General features: G+C 40.6%; 1 protein-coding gene across 1 annotated transcript in view; it reads right to left on the reverse strand.

The window, feature by feature from the left end:
* Positions 1–20,729, reverse strand: part of LOC120995591 (galectin-9-like) — a 41,666-nt gene that overhangs the window by 12,468 nt on the left and 8,469 nt on the right. The window contains exons 4-8 of the mRNA XM_040424870.1: positions 19,379–19,492; positions 16,489–16,524; positions 10,268–10,315; positions 8,588–8,617; positions 4,916–5,007 (exon numbers count right to left, since the gene is read on the reverse strand). Coding sequence (XP_040280804.1) covers positions 4,916–5,007; positions 8,588–8,617; positions 10,268–10,315; positions 16,489–16,524; positions 19,379–19,492 — 320 coding nt within the window. The remainder of the gene's footprint in view (positions 1–4,915; positions 5,008–8,587; positions 8,618–10,267; positions 10,316–16,488; positions 16,525–19,378; positions 19,493–20,729) is intronic.

The following is a 20,729-nucleotide window of genomic DNA, read 5'->3' on the forward strand; positions in this document are numbered from 1 at the left end:
TGATCAACCCCCCTGTCATTGATCAACCCCCCTGTCATTGATCACCCCCCCTGTCATTGATCACCCCCCTGTCATTGATCACCCCCCTGTCATTGATCACCCTCTGTAAGCCTCCATTCAGATATTTTTTTGGCCCAAGTTAGCAGAATTTTTTTTTTTTTTTCTTACAAAGTCTCATATTCCACTAACTTGTGTCAAAAAATAAAATCTCACATGAACTCACCCTACCCCTCACGGAATCCAAATGCGTAAAATTTTTTAGACATTTATATTCCAGACTTCTTCTCACGCTTTAGGGCCCCTAGAATGCCAGGGCAGTATAAATACCCCACATGTGACCCCATTTCGGAAAGAAGACACCCCCAGGTATTCCGTGAGGGGCATATTGAGTCCATGAAAGATTGAAATTTTTGTCCCAAGTTAGCGGAACGGGAGACTTTGTGAGAAAAAAATTAAAAATATCAATTTCCGCTAACTTGTGCCAAAAAAAAAAAAATTCTATGAACTCGCCATGCCCCTCATTGAATACCTTGGGGTGTCTTCTTTCCAAAATGGGGTCACATGTGGGGTATTTATACTGCTCTGGCATTCTAGGGGCCCCAAAGCGTGAGAAGAAGTCTGGTATCCAAATGTCTAAAAATGCCCTCCTAAAAGGAATTTGGGCACCTTTGCGCATCTAGGCTGCAAAAAAGTGTCACACATCTGGTATCGCCGTACTCAGGAGAAGTTGGGTAATGTGTTTTGGGGTGTCATTTTACATATACCCATGCTGGGTGAGAGAAATATCTTGGTCAAATGCCAACTTTGTATAAAAAAATGGGAAAAGTTGTCTTTTGCCAAGATATTTCTCTCACCCAGCATGGGTATATGTAAAATGACACCCCAAAACACATTCCCCAACTTCTCCTGAATACGGCGATACCACATGTGTGACACTTTTTTGCAGCCTAGGTGGGCAAAGGGGCCCATATTCCAAAGAGCACCTTTAGGATTTCACAGGTCATTTACCTACTTACCACACATTAGGGCCCCTGGAAAATGCCAGGGCAGTATAACTACCCCACAAGTGACCCCATTTTGGAAAGAAGACACCCCAAGGTATTCCGTGAGGGGCATGGCGAGTTCCTAGAATTTTTTATTTTTTGTCACAAGTTAGTGGAAAATGATGATTTTTTTTTAATTTTTTTTTTCATACAAAGTCTCATATTCCACTAACTTGTGACAAAAAATAAAAAGTTCCATGAACTCACTATGCCCATCAGCGAATACCTTGGGGTCTCTTCTTTCCAAAATGGGGTCACTTGTGGGGTAGTTATACTGCCCTGGCATTCTAGGGGCCCAAATGTGTGGTAAGGAGTTTGAAATCAAATTCTGTAAAAAATGACCTGTGAAATCCGAAAGGTGCTCTTTTGAATATGGGCCCCTTTGCCCACCTAGGCTGCAAAAAAGTGTCACACATCTGGTATCTCCGTAATCGGGAGAAGTTGGGGAATGTGTTTTGGGGTGTCATTTTACATATACCCATGCTGGGTGAGAGAAATATCTTGGCAAAAGACAACTTTTCCCATTTTTTTATACAAAGTTGGCATTTGACCAAGATATTTATCTCACCCAGCATGGGTATATGTAAAAAGACACCCCAAAACACATTCCTCAACTTCTCCTGAATACAGAGATACCAGATGTGTGACACTTTTTTGCAGCCTAGGTGGGCAAAGGGGCCCACATTCCAAAGAGCACCTTTCGGATTTCACAGGTCATTTACCTACTTACCACACATTTGGGCCCCTAGAATGCCAGGGCAGTATAACTACCCCACAAGTGACCCCATTTTGGGAAGAAGAGACCCCAAGGTATTCGCTGATGGGCATAGTGAGTTCATGGAACTTTTTATTTTTTGTCACAAGTTTGTGGAATATGAGACTTTGTATGAAAAAAAAAATCAAAAAAAAAAATCATCATTTTCCACTAACTTGTGACAAAAAATAAAAAATTCTAGGAACTCGCCATGCCCCTCACGGAATACCTTGGGGTGTCTTCTTTCCAAAATGGGGTCACTTGTGGGGTAGTTATACTGCCCTGGTATTCTAGGGGCCCAAATGTGTGGTAAGGAGTTTGAAATCAAATTCAGGAAAAAATGAGGAGTGAAATCCGAAAGGTGCTCTTTGGAATATGGGCCCCTTTGCCCACCTAGGCTGCAAAAAAGTGTCACACATCTGGTATCCCCGTACTCAGGAGAAGTTGAGGAATGTGTTTTGGGGTGTCTTTTTACATATACCCATGCTGGGTGAGATAAATATCTTGGTCAAATGACAACTTTGTATAAAAAAATGGGAAAAGTTGTCTTTTGCCAAGATATTTCTCTCACCCAGCATGGGTATATATAAAATGACACCCCAAAACACATTCCCCACCTTCTCCTGAGTACGGAGATACCAGATGTGTGACACTTTTTTGCAGCCTAGGTGGGCAAAGGGGCCCATATTCCAAAGAGCACCTTTCGGATTTCACTGGTCATTTTTTACAGAATTTGATTTCAAACTCCTTACCACACATTTGGGCCCCTAGAATGCCAGGGCAGTATAACTACCCCACAAGTGACCCCATTTTGGAAAGAAGAGACCCCAAGGTATTCGCTGATGGGCATAGTGAGTTCATAGAACTTTTTATTTTTTGTCACAAGTTAGTGGAATATGAGACTTTGTAAGAAAAAAAAAAAAAAAAAAAAAAAAAAAAATCATAATTTTCCGCTAACTTGTGACAAAAAATAAAAAGTTCTATGAACTCACTATGCCCATCAGCGAATACCTTAGGGTGTGTACTTTCAGAAATGGGGTCATTTGTGGGGTGTTTGTACTGTCTGGGCATTGTAGAACCTCAGGAAACATGACAGGTGCTCAGAAAGTCAGAGCTGCTTCAAAAAGCGGAAATTCACATTTTTGTACCATAGTTTGTAAACGCTATAACTTTTACCCAAACCATTTTTTTTTTACCCAAACATTTTTTTTTTATCAAAGACATGTAGAACTATAAATTTAGAGCAAAATTTCTATATGGATGTCGTTTTTTTTGCAAAATTTTACAACTGAAAGTGAAAAATGTCATTTTTTTGCAAAAAAATCGTTAAATTTCGATTAATAACAAAAAAAGTAAAAATGTCAGCAGCAATGAAATACCACCAAATGAAAGCTCTATTAGTGAGAAGAAAAGGAGGTAAAATTCATTTGGGTGGTAAGTTGCATGACCGAGCAATAAACGGTGAAAGTAGTGTAGGTCAGAAGTGTAAAAAGTGGCCTGGTCTTTCAGGGTGTTTAAGCACTGGGGGCTGAAGTGGTTAAAGCCGCTATATAAAATTTTCATCAAGTCAACCTATATTTCAAAAAGATAGGAGAAGACAGTCAACTCCAACAAGTCCAGGATATAGGTAATTAAAAGTGTCAGGAAAAGACCTTCCTCAATGATTTATATAAAAAGGTCAACGAAGTCATGAGAATATATTATTAGATATTTAATTTTAATGCTTAAAAGTTGTTATGTTCATCTACAGTACCGCAGTGCCATCTGGAGGCAGATGGGCAACATTATATTATTTCATTATTTGTTCTATACCATATTAGGAGATGAGATAACGTCATGATGTTATTAGCATGCGAATACACCCACCCTACCTGATTGGGAATCCCTAATCTAAAGGGGATGATTCTTAGATAAGGGGGGGAATAATTACTCGTGTGCAGAGTAGCATGAAAAGTTAGCAAGAGAAAAAAAAAGAAAGCTAGAGAAAAAGATCCATATATCCATTGATCCATCCATTCAATCAAAAAGAAAAACTTTACCAGAAGAAACTTGGATTATTCTTTTTGGATTATTAGGAAAGTTCTTCAGAACTGGTCCCATCTGAACTCTGTCTACCTTTGACCCGGTAACGTATATTTTGTCTACTACTCGTGATATTAATAAGATATTTCTCTCGGTATATAGCCAAGAGTTCCCATATTGTGAGAATATATAGTGTTAGGTGCCTCCATAATGCTGATTATTCTCTTAGCAAAGATGCATATTGTTAATAGAAGATCTGACATTATTTGAAAAGAGGACTAAACCCTTGGAAAGTTATTTTCCCTAGTCTGATTGCCGAGTTGAATATTTTATCATATTAATATCATATATTTTTGATTGGTCATAGGAAAACAGAGTCAAGGGATAACAGTTAATTTTCCTGTAAATCCGTGTTTTATTGTTATAGCCTGTTTGATAACAGAAGATCCTAAGTTTCTCTTGGTATATGAGTCCGTTTGACACTGGTTGTCATAAATCAATAAATCATGCTGTGCTGATCAGATAGGGGTGTGTTAACACCACCGTGTGGTACATTTTGGGTGTTAAGTTGTAACTTCATAATTTGTTTTGCAATCGTATTGTTTTTATATTCTTTGTTTTTATAATAAACGATTAAATATTTTTGCATATACAATTGTTCCTTTGTTTCACTGCTTGCACAAATCAAATTAAGATACTTGATAAAAAGAACTTAGAGGCGTTTTTTATGTCCGCCTGAAGGATAATATATATATATATATATATATATATATATATATATTTTTTATCCTCTCTTTTATATGAAGATTCTTTTTCATATAGAAGATATATGACAAACTGAAACAAAGATCTAAAAGCAGTTTAGCAGCAAACTTTGTGAAAACAAATATTTGTGTCATTCTCAAAACTTTTGGCCACGACTGTAGGTTTTCTCTAAGTTTTACCGTTTGCTCCCATACTCCAAAAAACATACTGATAAGTTAACTGGATTTCTATGACATTTGCCCAAGGACTGTTATATTGTTAGTTCCAAAAGGGACAGACTGATGTGAGTGAGGACAACTCTATAAGATATGTTGGTGCAGGAAATAAATACCTCTTTGGGTGGTGTGCATTAACAGTTCCTCTGACGACAATCACCTTGGAAGGAAACAGGCCTCCATAGATGTTAGTTTGGTATGGGACTGCCTGCAGGAACAATAAAGTAGGTAGTGGTAAGCTCAGGACATCCTTCACAGCCGAGTACTGTATGACACCAGTTTATTGTAACAAACAGGCATACTGAATTAACTGGCTAAGTCATGAAAAATGGTTGGCACTGGATCTATAAACTACAGTAAATTTTTTTAAAACATGATGTATTATGACACTGTACATCATTTGCATGTAAGAGAAGTATGGAGTGGGCTCACGAGCCCAGTCTGCTCCATACGCAGCAGGTGTCGGCTGTCTAACACAGCTGACACACACTGGCAGTGACCATCCTGGTTATTTATCCCCTCAGATGCCATGTTATTAGCAACAGTGGCATGTGAGGGGTTAGACAGAGGGATGGAACTCCCCCTGTCCTCCATGGCAAAATAGCGGGCTTCCCGATTGGTTACTATGGCAGCCTGGGGCCTTGTGAATGCTCTGCGATAGTAAGCTACCTTTTAAGCCCTGCCATAGGAGGCCTGTCAAAATCCTTTAGACTGCAGTAGTATTTTATTGCAGTCTATGGTACAAGGGATCAGAAGACTGCATACTCAAGGCCTCTAAGGGGAGTAAAAATTACAATTAAGAAAAAATAAAAATTTGCCTTTTAAAAACTATAAAAATCAACAATATATGATTGGTACTGCTGCATCCAAAAATGCCCATAGTATTAAAATAAAATATTTATCATGTGTGGTGAACGACACAATGGAAGAAAATAAAAATGGACCATTTGCTGTTTTTTGGTCACAAAAAGTTGTTTGAAATGTGATCAAAAACTACAAAAACAAGCCCTCAAAACAGTTCTGTAGACAGAAATTAAAAATAAAAAAATTAGTTATTGGTGTCAGAATACGGCGATGCAAATAAGTTTTTTGCTAAAGCTTATTTTTATTTTTTTGAAGTGTTAAAAACAAACCCCCAAAAAACATTGTGACAGGGTTTTATTTTTTCTGTTTCACTCCACACAGAATATTTTTCCTGTATTTCAATGCAAGATCTGGTGACTGAAATGGTGCCATTAACAATACACCATGTATTGCAAAAAATAAGGGAGCCATTCATTAAGACCGGCGTTTTAGACCACCGAAGGTATAAAGAGGCTTCCTAGCTGGCTTACATTTAGACAATTTTCTACTCCTAAAACATGCGTAGAAAATGACGAATGAGACGGGTTTGCCGGTCCAGACCGTTGTGCCGCAATCTGCGCCTGAAATAAGTCTAATATAGGCGGACTCAGGATAATAAATGACCCCCTAAGTTCTCATATGGCTGAGAGAAGAAAAAAATATTAGAAAAGTTATGGTTCTAAGAAGGCAGGAAGGAAAGAACAGTCTTTAAAGAGGACCTTTCACCATAATAAAACCTCTAAACTAACTATACAGACGTGTAGAGCGGCGCCCAGGGATCCCCCTGCACTTACTGTTATCCCCGGGCGCCGCTCCGTTCTCCGGTTATAGCCTCTGGTATCTTTATAGGCTCCACCCAGGGGAACCTGACTCCATCTCTTTCTCCTATGCTGTAGCGCTGGCCAATCGCAGCGCTCACATCATAGCCTGAGAGGTGTTTTTTTTCTCTCAGGCTATGAGCTGAGCGCTGCAATTGGCCAGCGCTACAGCATGGGAGAATGAGACACCGGCAGGTTCCCCTGGGTGGAGCCTAACTATGAAGATACCGGAGGCTATAACCGGAGAACGGAGCGGCGCCCAGGTATAACAGTAAGTGCAGGGGGATCCCTGGGCGCCGCTCTACGCGTCTGTATAGTTAGTTTAGAGGTTTTATTATGGTGAAAGGTCCTCTTTAAGGGTTTAAAGACAAACCTATTTGGACCCTTAAAGTGAACTTGTTAGTTGATTCTGCTGTCCTATCAGAGAGTTGGATATGATAGAGAGAACATGAGCTATTTGATATAAATATATTCCCACCAACATATAGTAATTGACAGCATTCACCTGTAAAATTATCTGTACACACGAGGCTGTCAATCACGTGTGGCGGGAGGGGGTGGGGGGGATTAGGACTCTCACTATCTGTCCTAGGAGTCCTGTCAGGATTTACTCTACTTTTAGCTAGTAATCCTTCCCCAAATCACATAAATGTATACATACGGTATATATCACAGTTCTTTCCCTCTATTATATCCCGCTCTCAGAAAGGACGAAAGAAATCACCTGACAGATTTGCTTTAAAAAAGACTCACTTTTTTTAAATTACCGCATACAAAAAGCTATAACTTTATTTTTCTTATGGATGAGTGCATGTTTTTTGCGAGAGAATAGTTTGAGGTACAAATAATTTACTGTATTTTTCAGCATTCATAAGATGGGAGCTGTGTCTGTCAAATTTCTTGAGTGCTGAAGTTGCTATTGACCACAGCATCTAATGGGGTAAAAACCCAGGATCAGAGCTTTCTCAGATGCCTGCTGCTACCACTGAAGCATTTGGACATGCCAAGATGGTAAAGAAATCAAGCAGACGGAGGTTTACAATGCTTCTCAAGTTTTCCTCTATCTAAGGTGATAATGAATGGGAGATGCCCAATTTTTTGTCAGAGTAAATAAGACCCGAAATAAAATGTAGCTCACATAAACACCACGGCCCCTTCATTGTTAAACAGGCACGGTGGCTATCCCTATTGTCATCTTTTTCAGGCAAGCACCTTGGCACCATCATGGTGCTAATTTGCAGGAGTCCCAGAGGCTAGACCCCACAGATCAAACAGTATTGACCTATCCTAAGACATGCTCGTCAATATTTAACACATTTAGTGGTGGCATAAATGTGACTTTACCGAATGGTTATACATAACAGAAAAATCAACTCCATACATCGAGGAATAGTATTTACAGTAATATAACTTAAGGTTCTTTATATGGGCTGACCATTGGGGCGATTATTAGGAAGAAACGTTCCTAGGTCCGTGTGTTTCCAATAATTACCCTGTATAAAGGTGCCACTGATCACCTGATGAACGGGCAAACGCTCATTCATTGGGTGAAAGCTTTGTTGATGTGGACAGGATTTCTCATAATTTCTCTGCAGCAGTTCGTCTTCTGTAAACAGGCATCTGCTGCCCAGAAGAAAAAGAAAAAAAGAATCTGTATGGGAAGGAACAATCTCTCATCCCCATACAGAAATGATTGCCAGATGTAAATGCAGATTTCACCTCCTCTAACGAGCAAGCAATTATCAAGAATGGACAGTTTTGTTCCCAATAACTCAGCCCATGTATAGGGGACTTTAGATTATAGTTATCTATGTCAAAGTTTTCAAAGAACAGGTTATGTTGTACTTTATAGGGACAATTAATAGAAACATTTACTTCTTAGAGACCATGACAAAAGGATGTATGAGCATTTGAATAAAATAATGCTCTGCTTTAAAAAGGGACCTCTCACACCCCTGGCATGTCGGGTTTTATGAATACTTGAAGCAAGGTGCAGCTAATCTTTTATTCCTTCAAAGAAAAGACAATCCCAATTTTTTTTATAGGGAGTAGTCTGGCCAGGAGAGATGACAGATGCTCTCTAGTTATAGGCATAATGCACAGAACAACTCTACATTGGGTACTTACATAATTTCCATGTGGATTAAATGGACCAGGCTGTGAAGAAAACACAGAGGGAGATTTATCACGAGGGTAATATTTGAAGTCCACACTGGATTGTTTTGCACTAAATTCATGAAATGTCACACGTTGTTTGATAACTATGGCATATCTTCAAACCTAACACTTGTCTACAAAATGCTACTCCAGTTTTCCTACACCACCCCCTACCAGAGAAAGTTTGTGACTTTTAAAAAAAGTGACAGTGATAATTCTTGAGTGAAACTTAAAAGGGGTTCTCCAGGATTTACATATTGATGACCAGTCCTTGAGATAGATCATTAATTTGAGACTGGCAGTGGTCCAAATCCTGGGACCTCCGCCAATCAGTTGTTTGAGAAAGCTACGGCACTCTCTGGAGCTACGGTGACCTGCAGCTTACCAAGCCCAGCGCCGTCCATTTCATCCTCATTCACCTGAATAGAGATAAGCTGCACCTAGTCCATGTGACCAATGAATGTGACGTTACATGGCTTAGGAAGAGGCCTAAGCACTCACAGAGCCCCGTAGCCTCTTTGTACAGCTGCTTGGTGGGGGTCCCTGGAGTCAGACCCCTGGCAATCTGATATTGGTGACTAGGGATGAGCGAGTGGTACCTTGGAACTGAACCAGAGTTTGGTAAAAGGTTTTTTACAGTAGAAATTAAATTTCTGAAGTTATTACCCAAAGTCCCGCGAGACTTCACAAAGTAATAAACTTCAGCTCATAGGAGCCAATACATTCTAATACTGTATGGAGCGCTTGCTCCGTACAGTATTCTAAGTTTTATACGAATCGACTTCGGATGTTTCATCCGCAGTCGATTCGCTCATCCCTATTGGTGATCTATCCTGAGAATAGGTAATCAATATGTAAATACCAGAAAACCCCTTTAACATAGCTAACAACACCCATTTTTCAAAACTGAAGTATCTGATGTAAAAATGCAAAAAAGTTACAAAAGTTTTGCTCAGCTGACCTTAAAAAGTCACAAAGCTCCTATTCTGCGACTTTTTGAAGCTATAATTTTGGAGTGCAGGGCTTGATACATTCCCCCAACTTCAACAAAAAAAATTAAAAAAATTTAATAATCATCATGTTTTAGGTAAATGTGTAACTACTATTGCTCTTTAATTAAAGGAAAGAGACTTTTTGTCTCTGAAAAACATACAAACTATTTTATCCTCAGTGGGATAATTGATAAAAGCTCTAAACAGGTTTGTATTCATCATAAAAAGTCATGGCATATTGCTAGGATGAGCCATAACTTTTTGTGATTACATTTTTTTTTGATCTTCAGATCTTTATAGGATGTACATTCCACATTATATAAGAAAAACAAATAAGGCCAGTCATTAATCTTAGGCCTCTTGCACATGACCGTATGTATTTTGCAGTCTGCCAAAAATATGGATGACATCCGTGTGCATTCCCTATTTTGCGGAACAGAACAGCTGGCCCCTAATAGAACAGTACTATCCTTGTCCGTAATGTGGACAATAACAGGACATGTTTTTTTTTTTTGCGGAATGGAAATACGGAAACGGAATGCAGGACGGAGTACCTTCTGTTTTCCGCAAAAAAAAGGGGGCGACACGGAATGAAAATACGTTCGTGTGCAAGAGGCCTTATAAAAAGGTAAAAAAAGTGTGCTGCATTCAAACTTACTTGGAATCCAGCACTCGTCGGAAATCCTAGTTGCGGTGGGAATACTGGCTGAAAAGAAAGATGGCAGAAATAAATATCTTGGCTTAATTAAAGCGGAATTCCAGTTTTGTAACATTATCCCCCATCAGAGGGGGTTCCAAACCGATTATGAAAGACAGGGACCCTGTACCCTGTGGAGCCCAACGAAATGAACGGAGTGGCCAGTTGGGCATGTGCGTGGCCACTCCATTCATTTATAGGGGAGTTCTACAGATTGCTGACCGCTGTACTCTGCAATCTCTGGAACTCCACTAGAAATGAATAGGGCAGCCACACGCAAGCCTAACAGGCCACTTGTTTCATTTCTGGGGGCTCTACGGGGTAGGGGTCCTTGTTCTCATGACTGGCTGGGGTCCCAGCGGCAGGACTCCCACCGATCTAATAGTTATCCCTAGCCTGTGTATAGAGAATAACTTTACATAACTGGAAAACCCTTCTAATAAGCAACTCCTTAAGTTCAAAATTAGGGATGAGCAAATCGACTTTGGATGGAACATTCGAAGTTGATTTGCATAAAACTTCGTTCCAATACTGTATGGAGCAGGAGCTCCGTACAATATTAGAATGTATTGGCTCCAATGAGCCGAAGTTATTGCGAGACTTCGGGTAATAACTTCATAAATTAATTTGTACTGTAAGAAAACATTTCCCGACCTCTGGCTCGGTTCTAAGATACCACTTGGAACTGAACCCGAGTTCGGGAAATGTTTTTTTTACAGTAGAAATTAATTTATGATGTTATTACGCGAAGTCTCGCGAGACTTCGCAAAGCAATAAATTCGGCTCATCGGAGCCAATACATTCTAATACTGTACGGAGCTCCTGCTCCGTACAGTATTGGAACAAGGTTTTATGCGAATCGACTTTGGATGTTTCATCCAAGGTCGATTCGCTCATCCCTAGTCATAACTGAGGGATGGGGTGTACACATGTGTATTATTGTTTGTTTTACATAAATTTCTGTCAGATTTTAGGATGGATATTTCAATGTGTTCACTGTTATTATTTTGTGAAGTGTCACTGAATTAGGACTTCGATATGTGGCATTTTTTGTATGGAAATATGCTCTAATTATTTCACTATATTTTTAACATATGCCTTCTTTCTTTTGTCTTCCGCTCCAGCCTGCTAGGATTAGAATGTGTGACTGCTCTGCTGTTGTCTTGGGATGTAGTGATTTTTATAGGTACTTACATACATCCCTGTATGACCATTACATATGTCATTTTAGGATATATATTAAAAAATATTTTTTTCTCTTACTTTGATTTCACAATATCATATTTCAGTTATATATTACTATATACAGTCAGGTCCATAAATATTGGGACATCGACACAATTCTAACATTTTTGGCTCTATACACCACCACAATGGATTTGAAATGAAACAAACAAGATGTGCTTTACCTGCAGACTGTCAGCTTTAATTTGAGGGTATTTACATCCAGATCAGGTGAACCGTGTAGGAATTACAACAGTTTGCATATGTGCCTCCTACTTGTTAAGGGACCGAAAGTAATGGGACAGAAAAATAGTCATAAATCAAATTTTCACTTTTTAATACTTGGTTGCAAATCCTTTGTAGTCAATTACAGCCTGAAGTCTGGAACGCATAAACATCACCAGACGCTGGGTTTCATCCCTGGTGATGCTCTGCTTGTTCTTGGGGCATTTTCCTTTCAGTTTTGTCTTCAGCAAGTGAAAGGCCCCTTTCACACGGGCGACTATTCCGCGCGGATGCGATGCGCGAGTTTGAGTTGAACGCATTGCACCTACACTGAATACTGACCCATTCATTTCTATGGGGCTGTGCACATGAGCGGTGATTTTCACGCATCACTTGTGCGTTGCGTGAAAATCGCAGCATGCTCTATATTCTGCGTTTTTCACGCAACGCAGGCCCCATAGAAGTGAATGGGGTTGCGTGAAAATCGCAAGCATCCGCAAGCAAGTGCGGATGCGGTGCGATTTTCACGCACGGTTGCTAGGAGACGATCGGGATGGAGACCCGATCATTATTATTTTCCCTTATAACATGGTTATAAGGGAAAATAATAGCATTCTGAATACAGAATGCATAGTAAAATAGCGCTGGAGGGGTTAAAAAAAATAAAATAATTTAACTCACCTTAGTCCACTTGATCGCGATGCCCGGCATCTCCTTCTGTCTCCTTTACTGAACAGGACCTGTGGTGAGCATTTATTACAGGTCAAGGACCTGTGGTGACGTCACTCCGGTCATCACATGATCTTTTACCATGGTGATGGATCATGTGATGACCGGAGTGACGTCACCACAGGTCCTTGACCTGTTATGAATGCTCACCACAGGTCCTGTTCAGTAAAGGAGACAGAAGGAGATGCCGGGCATCGTGATCAAGTGGACTAAGGTGAATTAAATTATTTTTATTTATTTTTTTAACCCCTCCAGCGCCATTTTACTATGCATTCTGTATTCAGAATGCTATTATTTTTATAACATAGTTATAAGGGGAAATAATACAATCTACAGAACACCTAACCCAAGCCCGAACTTCTGTGAAGAAGTTCGGGTTTGGGTACCAAACATGCGCGATTTTTCTCACGCGAGTGCAAAACGCATTACAATGTTTTGCACTCGCGCGGAAAAATCGCGGGTGTTGCCATAACGCACCCGCACATTTTCCCGCAACGCCCGTCTGAAAGAGGCCAAATGCATGCTCAATTGGATTCAGGTCAGGTGATTGACTTGGCCATTGCATAACATTCCACTTCTTTCCTTTAAAAATATCTTTGGTTGCTTTTGCAGTATGCTTTGGGTCATTGTCCATCTGCACTATGAAGCGCCGTCCAATGAGTTCTGAAGCATTTGGCTGAATATGAGCAGATAATATTGCCCGAAACACTTCAGAATTCATCCTGCAGCTTTTGCCAGTCACATCATCAATAAATACAAGAGAACCAGTTCCATTGGCAGCCATACATGCCCACGCCATGACACTACCACCACAATGCTTCACTGATGAGGTGGTATGCTTAGGATCATGAGCAGTTCCTTTCCTTCTCCATAATCTTCTCTTCCCATCACTCTGGTACAAGTTGATCTTGGTCTCATCTGTTTATAGGATGTTGTTCCAGAACTGTGAAGGCTTTTTTAGATGTCGTTTGGCAAACTCTAATCTGGCCTTCCTGTTTTTGAGGCTCACCAATGGTTTACATCTTGTGGTGAACCCTCTGTATTCACTCTGGTAAAGTCTTGTCTTGATTGTTGACTTTGACACATATACACCTACCTCCTGGAGAGTGTTCTTGATCTGGCCAACTGTTGTGAAGGGCGTTTTCATCACCATGGAAAGAATTCTTCGGTCAACCACCACAGTTGTTTTCCGTGGTCTTTTGGTGTTGCTGAGCTCACCGGTGCGTTCCTTCTTTTGAAGGATGTTACAAACAGTTGTTTTGGCCACGCCTAATGTTTTTGCTATCTCTCTGATGGGTTTGTTGTGTTTTTTCAGCCTAATGATGGCTTGCTTCACTGATAGTGACAGCTCTTTGGATCTCATCTTGAGAGTTGACAGCAACAGATTCCAAATGCAAATTGCACACTTGAAATGAACTCTGGACCTTTTATCTGCTCATTGTAATTGGGATAATGATGGAATAACACACACCTGGCCATGGAACAGCTGAGAAGCCAATTGTCCCATTACTTTTGGCCCCTTAACAAGTGGGGGGCACATATGCAAACTGATGTAATTCCTACATCGTTCACCTGATTTGGATGTAAATACCCTCAAAATTAAATATATATTTAAAAAAAAATACTTTAAGTGCTGCCTCATTTTTACTATTTCTATATTAAGGAGGATTTGCACCTAACATACTTCTGTCTGGTTATTGTGCTGCAGATTTTTTGTATTTTACATGTCATCAAAGTTAGGCCTCATGCACACGACCGTTCCGTTTTTTGCGGTCCGCAAATTGCGGATCCACAAAACACAGAAGCCGTCCGCGTGCCTTCCGCAATTTGCGGAACGGAACAGGCGGCCCATTGTGGAAATGCTTATTCTTGTCCACAAAACGGACAATAGGACAGGTTATATATTTTTTTTTGCGGGGCCACGGAATGGAGCAACGGATGCTGACAGCACACGGAGTGCTGTCCGCATCTTTTGCAGCCCCATTGAACTGAATGGGTCCGCACTCGAGCCACAAAAACTGCGGCTCGGATTGCGGACCAGAACAACGGTCGTGTGCATGAGGCCTTATAATGATACAGTTATGTCATACTACGGTATATACCACATTTTATTGTATATATGGGTTCTTGGTTGGACAAACTGACTTAATTTTCCATTCTTTTTATTACAATGTATTGGCATGCCTATGTATGCCAGTAAACTGTGCATAGAAATATGTGCAGGCACCTGTTAGGGCATGGTGGTATAGCCAGTGGTATGACCTGACAGCCCTGAGGATCTCTGATCTTCTGTCATCCTAAACCTGGCCCAGTTTGTACCGAGTTACAAACAGGTTTTAGTACTACATTGAAACTGCCAGCATTCTCCATTCCTGAGGTGGGAGCGTAGACATGTATTACAGCTGTCATCTTGCCAGTGATTGCACAGGCATATTGGCAGTGCCCACACAATCCCCTAGAGTTAATAGATAAAGAGGACCTGTCACCTTTCTAGACTTGTCTGTTTTAGTACCTACTTGCATTCCATAGGTGATAAAAATTCTGGACTCAGGATTCTTATGAATCTATGTTGTGTCGTTCTTCTCTTATTCCTGCTAAGTTTATGGATAAAAGGTACAGGTCAGACTGTCCTGTGACATACCCCAACTGCTAACCCCCCATCGGTTACTATATTCATACATTTTTAGCAGGAATAAGAGAAGTCTGGCATAGCATGGAGTCAAAAGAATAGATGTTCCAAAATTGTCATTTCATATGTCAGGATTGGTGACTGGTCCTCTTTAAATGCCTTAACTTCTTAAGGTTAATGACATATTATCAGGGAGGGATTAATTACAAGTAAAGCAAGAATTCAGTCCCTAGATCGTCTGAGTACACATTATTATGTCCATGCAGCGCCTGAACAGCCAATCAGAAGTTAAAGGCTATGTACACCTTCGGGGCCAATTCTCTTATGATTGCACTTTACCCATTTTGGGCTAAAATCATTTTTTCAATTGGTCTTTATTAAAAATAGTCAGCCGTTCTGGGGTTAAGCGTTTGTTTAGCTGGGTGAATGTACTTTCTCTTTGTGCCAGCATTTAATAAGCCTTATCTCTAAATTACTAAAAGGTCATAAAACTTATTTAATCCACATTCTTATCAGTGAGAAAAGATTTGAGCTCTAATGAGTGTTTAGGAGGTCAGAGATAAGGACTGCCTGATGGAAGAGTAAAATACAGAGCCCACTACTAGAGAATCTTAAGGCTGTACAAATAAAGGGGCTAAAAAATTTAAATAAAGACCAATCAAAAAAATGTTTAGCTCAAAATGATTACAATGCTATAATAATTTTTTTTTTTAAAAATGCCCCTAAAGGTTACATAGCCTTTAATTTATGTACTTCTCTCATCTGGTGCCAATCTCTGCATTTAGAGATCAGCAGAGACAGAAAGGGATCACACAATGCCAGAAATCCAGAACTGGACACCTGTTGGAGATAAGGTTGGTTAACCAGGAAGACATATGAGGCTTAAAAGGGATTTCCAAGATTTTTATTTTTTTTACTGAACTGATGACCTATCCTCTGGGGGTCTCCTGATATCCGGGACCCCTGCCGATCAGCTGTTTTGAGAAGGCAGTGGCATTCCTATGAGCTTACCAAGAAAAATCGCTGTACATTGTATAGTGGCTGTGCTTAGTATTCAAGCTCAGCCCCATTCACTTGAATCGGGCTGATCTGCTCCTAGGCCACGTGATCGATGAACGTGTCATCACTGGCCTAGGAAAAGCAGAGAGAAGGCAGCGGCTCTCACAGGAGCACCGCTGGCTTCTCAAACAGCTCATTAGTGGGGGTCCCGGGTGTCGGACTTATCGGTTAAAAAAAATAAAAAATTAAAAAATTATCTCAGAAAACTCCTTTAAGCCACAATGTAGCGACCCAGGATATATACATTTCGAGGAAAGAACAAAAGAATATTTTAACTGGTATTGGCAATTACCACTTAGTTAATAGTGAACCTTACATTTTGCATTTGTGCACCTGGGTGAATGTGTCCACCCTAGAAAAGAAATAAACAGTTATTGGTGAATAATCTATATACATTTATCATCCTTCAAGTGTTTTCTGATTCTGCTATACTGAAATCCTATCCTCAGGATAGGCCATCAACATCTGATCAGCGGGGGTCAGACGCCACTCACGCCTGTGTTTAGCTGTTCTGCAGTACATACCGTCCAGCACCAGAACTACACAGCATGTAGTTGACAGTTACTGCAGCATTGCTCCCACTGAAATGAATTGGACCAGCGTTAAGGTAACCAGCTTTGTCCACTATACAAAGGTGTGCAGTTCCAACAGACTTCCAGTGTCGGGGCCTATGCAGAACAGCGAGTGTGCGGGACGTTGGACCCTCGCCAATCAGATATTGATGGCCTACCTAGGAAAACTCATTTAGGTCTAAGGGTGTATAACATACAATTTTGGTTGCATTTTTCAGATGTTATAATATAGTCTAGATGGGATTTCTGCCAACCCCTTGTTTCAAATGTATTGTTTGGATAAGCGGTGATTAATGTGTACATGATAATCTGACCATTATATGACTTGCATCTTGCATTTTTTGAAGGTTTCCTCTTGCAAACTATCGCTTCCTTGAGCTAGTAGTACCTGCTATAATTTCTCCCACACACTGCACATAGAGAAACAGGGGCTTCTGCTCCTTACCCCTCTGTGGCACCCCAGCAAAGATGAGTACTACAGTTTGGATGTGAAATCAGCAGTGAAATGAGACAGTAAAACACTTTCTAGCCAGAAGTAGTCTTTGTGCCAGTCTTCCTGCCTGTATCCAGCAGCCCCTCTCTTCTCCTCCGAACCATACCGTATATAGCAGCAGCAGCATCAAATTTCAGTTTTAATTTGGACGTAATCAGCTTAGAAAATCACGCAGGAGAGGTGAGGGAGGCAGGAGAATGAGCCGTTAGAGGACCACTCTGGTGGAGTCATCACACAAACGGCATTCTGCAGCTGCTATATATTGTGAAACACAGGCACTGTAGGAGCTAAACGGTGCAATATTTTTTAAAACAAAACATTAACACAAAATATAAGTCAATAATAAAAAATGGTTCTTAAAGAGTCCATAGCTTTAATGATGCAGCATTTTCTCCGTTTTTCTTTGCTTTTCCACTGACAGATTTTGTAAGGGAAAAAAAAATCACTTCAATGGGAGCAGCACTGCAGTAACCAGCCATCCACCACAGTAGTAGAAGCTGTGCAGTTTCACAGCTGGAGCTATTTGGGAACTGCTGATCGGCTGGGGTGCAGGGTGTCGCACCGCCGCTGGATAAGCAATCAATATAAAAATCCTGGAAAACTCCTTAAAGGATTTCTTCCTATAAAAATTTGCTTTGGAGTTTAAAGAGGACCTTTCACCGATTATTACACTATGAACTAACTATACAGACATGGAGAGCGGCGCCCGGGGATCTCACTGCACTTACTATTATCCCTGGGCGCCGCTCCGTTCTCCTGCTATGCCCTCCTGTATCTCCGTTCACTAAGTTATGGTAGGCGGAGTCTGCCCTTGTTCTGCTGTAGCGCTGGCCAATCGCATTGCAGAGCTCACAGCCTGGGAGAAAATAACCTCCCAGGCTGTGAGCTCTGCGCTGCGATTGGCCAGCGCTACAGCAGAACAAGGGCAGACTCCGCCTACCATAACTTAGTGACTGGAATCTCCGCCTACTATAACTTAGTGAGCGGAGATACCGGAGGACATAGCAGGAGAACGGAGCGGCGCCCAGGGATAATAGTAAGTGCAGTGAGATCCCCGGGCGCCGCTCTACATGTCTGTATAGTCAGTTCATAGTGTAATAATCGGTGAAAGGTCCTCTTTAAGTGCAAAAACCGGCAAAAAAATAAAATTCTTTTTATGTGACCTACAATTTTAATGTTTTTTTTGGGGGCAAATTTGTGTCTTTTTTCATTTACAAGTAGTGGGAGTGATTTACTAATCAAAATGCTCCAAAAACTGGCATACATACTTTATTAAATGTTTTACACACATTCGGCGACTTGCCTGACAAGAGATGTGGCTTAGTGGAAAGGAAGCATGACCCAAATGCAACAATGTGCACCAAAAACCTGGCACAGTTTTGTTGTGTAAAGTTAGACTAGACAGGCAAAAGATGTGCTAGATTTATTATCCAGCATCAGACACTAATAAAAATTTACATGGTTTTACTTTTAGACAGTATTTAAATAAAAAATCTGCCCCAGATTGTTTTATTACTTGTGTTGGAGGCATTTTTTTTTGTGCAAACCATGTGTTTTTAAGCAGAATGGCGGTCCACATGCTAGAAGAGGGGGCGGGGACTTATTGTGAAGTAAGCGGGCTTAAGATGTGCCATTTTGCGCCAAACCTTTGGTGCAACTCTGGCGTAAAAATCTGTCTCAAATCAAACCAACTAATAGCCGGTATAGAGTCAGAGAAAAGTGTCTATCCCTGCACCAGACTTATCATCCATCCTGAGCCCCTGTGATAAATCTGCTGCAGGTCTAGACAACCTGTCTAAGCTTACGCCATCCCTACGATTAGCTCATTGGGGCCACTATGTAAACCCTCTGATGTTAGATACTCATTTAAAAAAGTTAATGGGGAAAAAATAAAATAAAATACACACATCGAAGCATGCACATTCTCGGGTTACATGCAGAGATGGTCCTGCTGATCACAGAGCATTTCAAAAATCTGATCAGCATTTACTAGTTTGTCGCCTGATTAAAGTCCTGTTTAACTAGGTAGTGCTTATTCGGCTGTTCATCTGACCATGAAACAGGGCCTTTATCATAAAGACAACATTCTGATGTAAGAAAAATAATACAAATTATGTTCAGAGTTATATAATCTCACTTACCCCTTGTATGTCAACACATGTTAGAGTAACACAGCCCTTTACTGTTAAAGTGTTGACTCGGGGCAGAGGAATTCTGTGACAGTACTCCAAAAAGTGCTGTCTATTCACAGAAACCTGGAAGAGAGAGCCATATTAGATTGAGAAACACGCAAAATTTGGTAGGCATAAAATGGTCACCGTTTCTGTAACTCTAGCTAGGAAACAATAGGTGAGACTAAGGGCTCACTCAGACGAACGTAAGGGCTCCGTGCCGGTGCTGTGGAACACAAACAGCGGTCCGCAATATACGAGCACTGGTGCTGGGGATTGATTTGAATGGGTCAGCGATCCGCAAAATACGGCAAAAGATAGGACATGTCCTATCTATGGCCGTATTTTGTGGATCGTGGATCCATTCAAGTCAATTGAGGTCCGCAATATGGGCACTGAGCCCTTATGTTTGTCTAAATGAGCCAAGTTGACCATACACTTTAGATCCCTATTCAGGTGACAGTTGTCTCTCGCAAGTTCTCCATATACATGGCTGGAGGCTTTAACATGACCCCGGATAAAGTGCGGGACTTCAGCAATTTCTTTTGGGTTACTGTACTTACCTGCCTCTTAAGGAATCTGATTCTCTTTTTGGCAGAAAATGGACCGCAAATAGAGGATGTGAGCAGTATAAGAGAAATGGAAAATCCTACAGTGGTGCAAGCACACCCATTACAATTTAAAGCCTATTCCCACAAGCAATCCTGTCCATGACTCTAGATCTACTGCATTCATGATTGGAGCTGCAATATGCTTTTGTGGGTGAGTATTGGGAGCCAAGTTACTTACTGCATAAGGTTTAAAGGAAGCTGCCACTGAAACACAAGATAATGACAGACACACTGATTTCAGCATCTTATGTGTTAATGTTAGGTAGTTCTGAACTTACTCTTTAGTCCCTGCAGCACCTGCCAAACAAGCGTCACGTGCCGCCAGAAAAGAGTGACTTATTTATGAGCTGCTGATCTAACACTGACTGACAGATTTTTGACTGCTTTAGTACTACTCAATGAAGGCAGAATAACGATGACATTGAATTCAGTATTAAAGAGGACCTGTCACCACAAAATGCAGTTCAATCTGCAGGCAGCATGTTATAAAGCAGAAGAAGCTGAGCAGATAGATAAGTATTTTTGTGGGAAAACATTCAGTAAAACTTGTCATTCATACATTTATATCTCTGCTTTTTCTGAATTTAAGACCACCCCTTGTACAGCTATTAGTGATTAAAAGCCATCTCTGTATACATTCTTAAGCAGCATTTAGACTTGCTGACCGAGCAGGCAATTATTGGGAAGGAACCATATCCAATCCTGATACC

Source organism: Bufo bufo, chromosome 3 (genome assembly GCF_905171765.1).
Source record: "Bufo bufo chromosome 3, aBufBuf1.1, whole genome shotgun sequence".
NCBI classification, from domain to species: domain Eukaryota; kingdom Metazoa; phylum Chordata; class Amphibia; order Anura; family Bufonidae; genus Bufo; species Bufo bufo.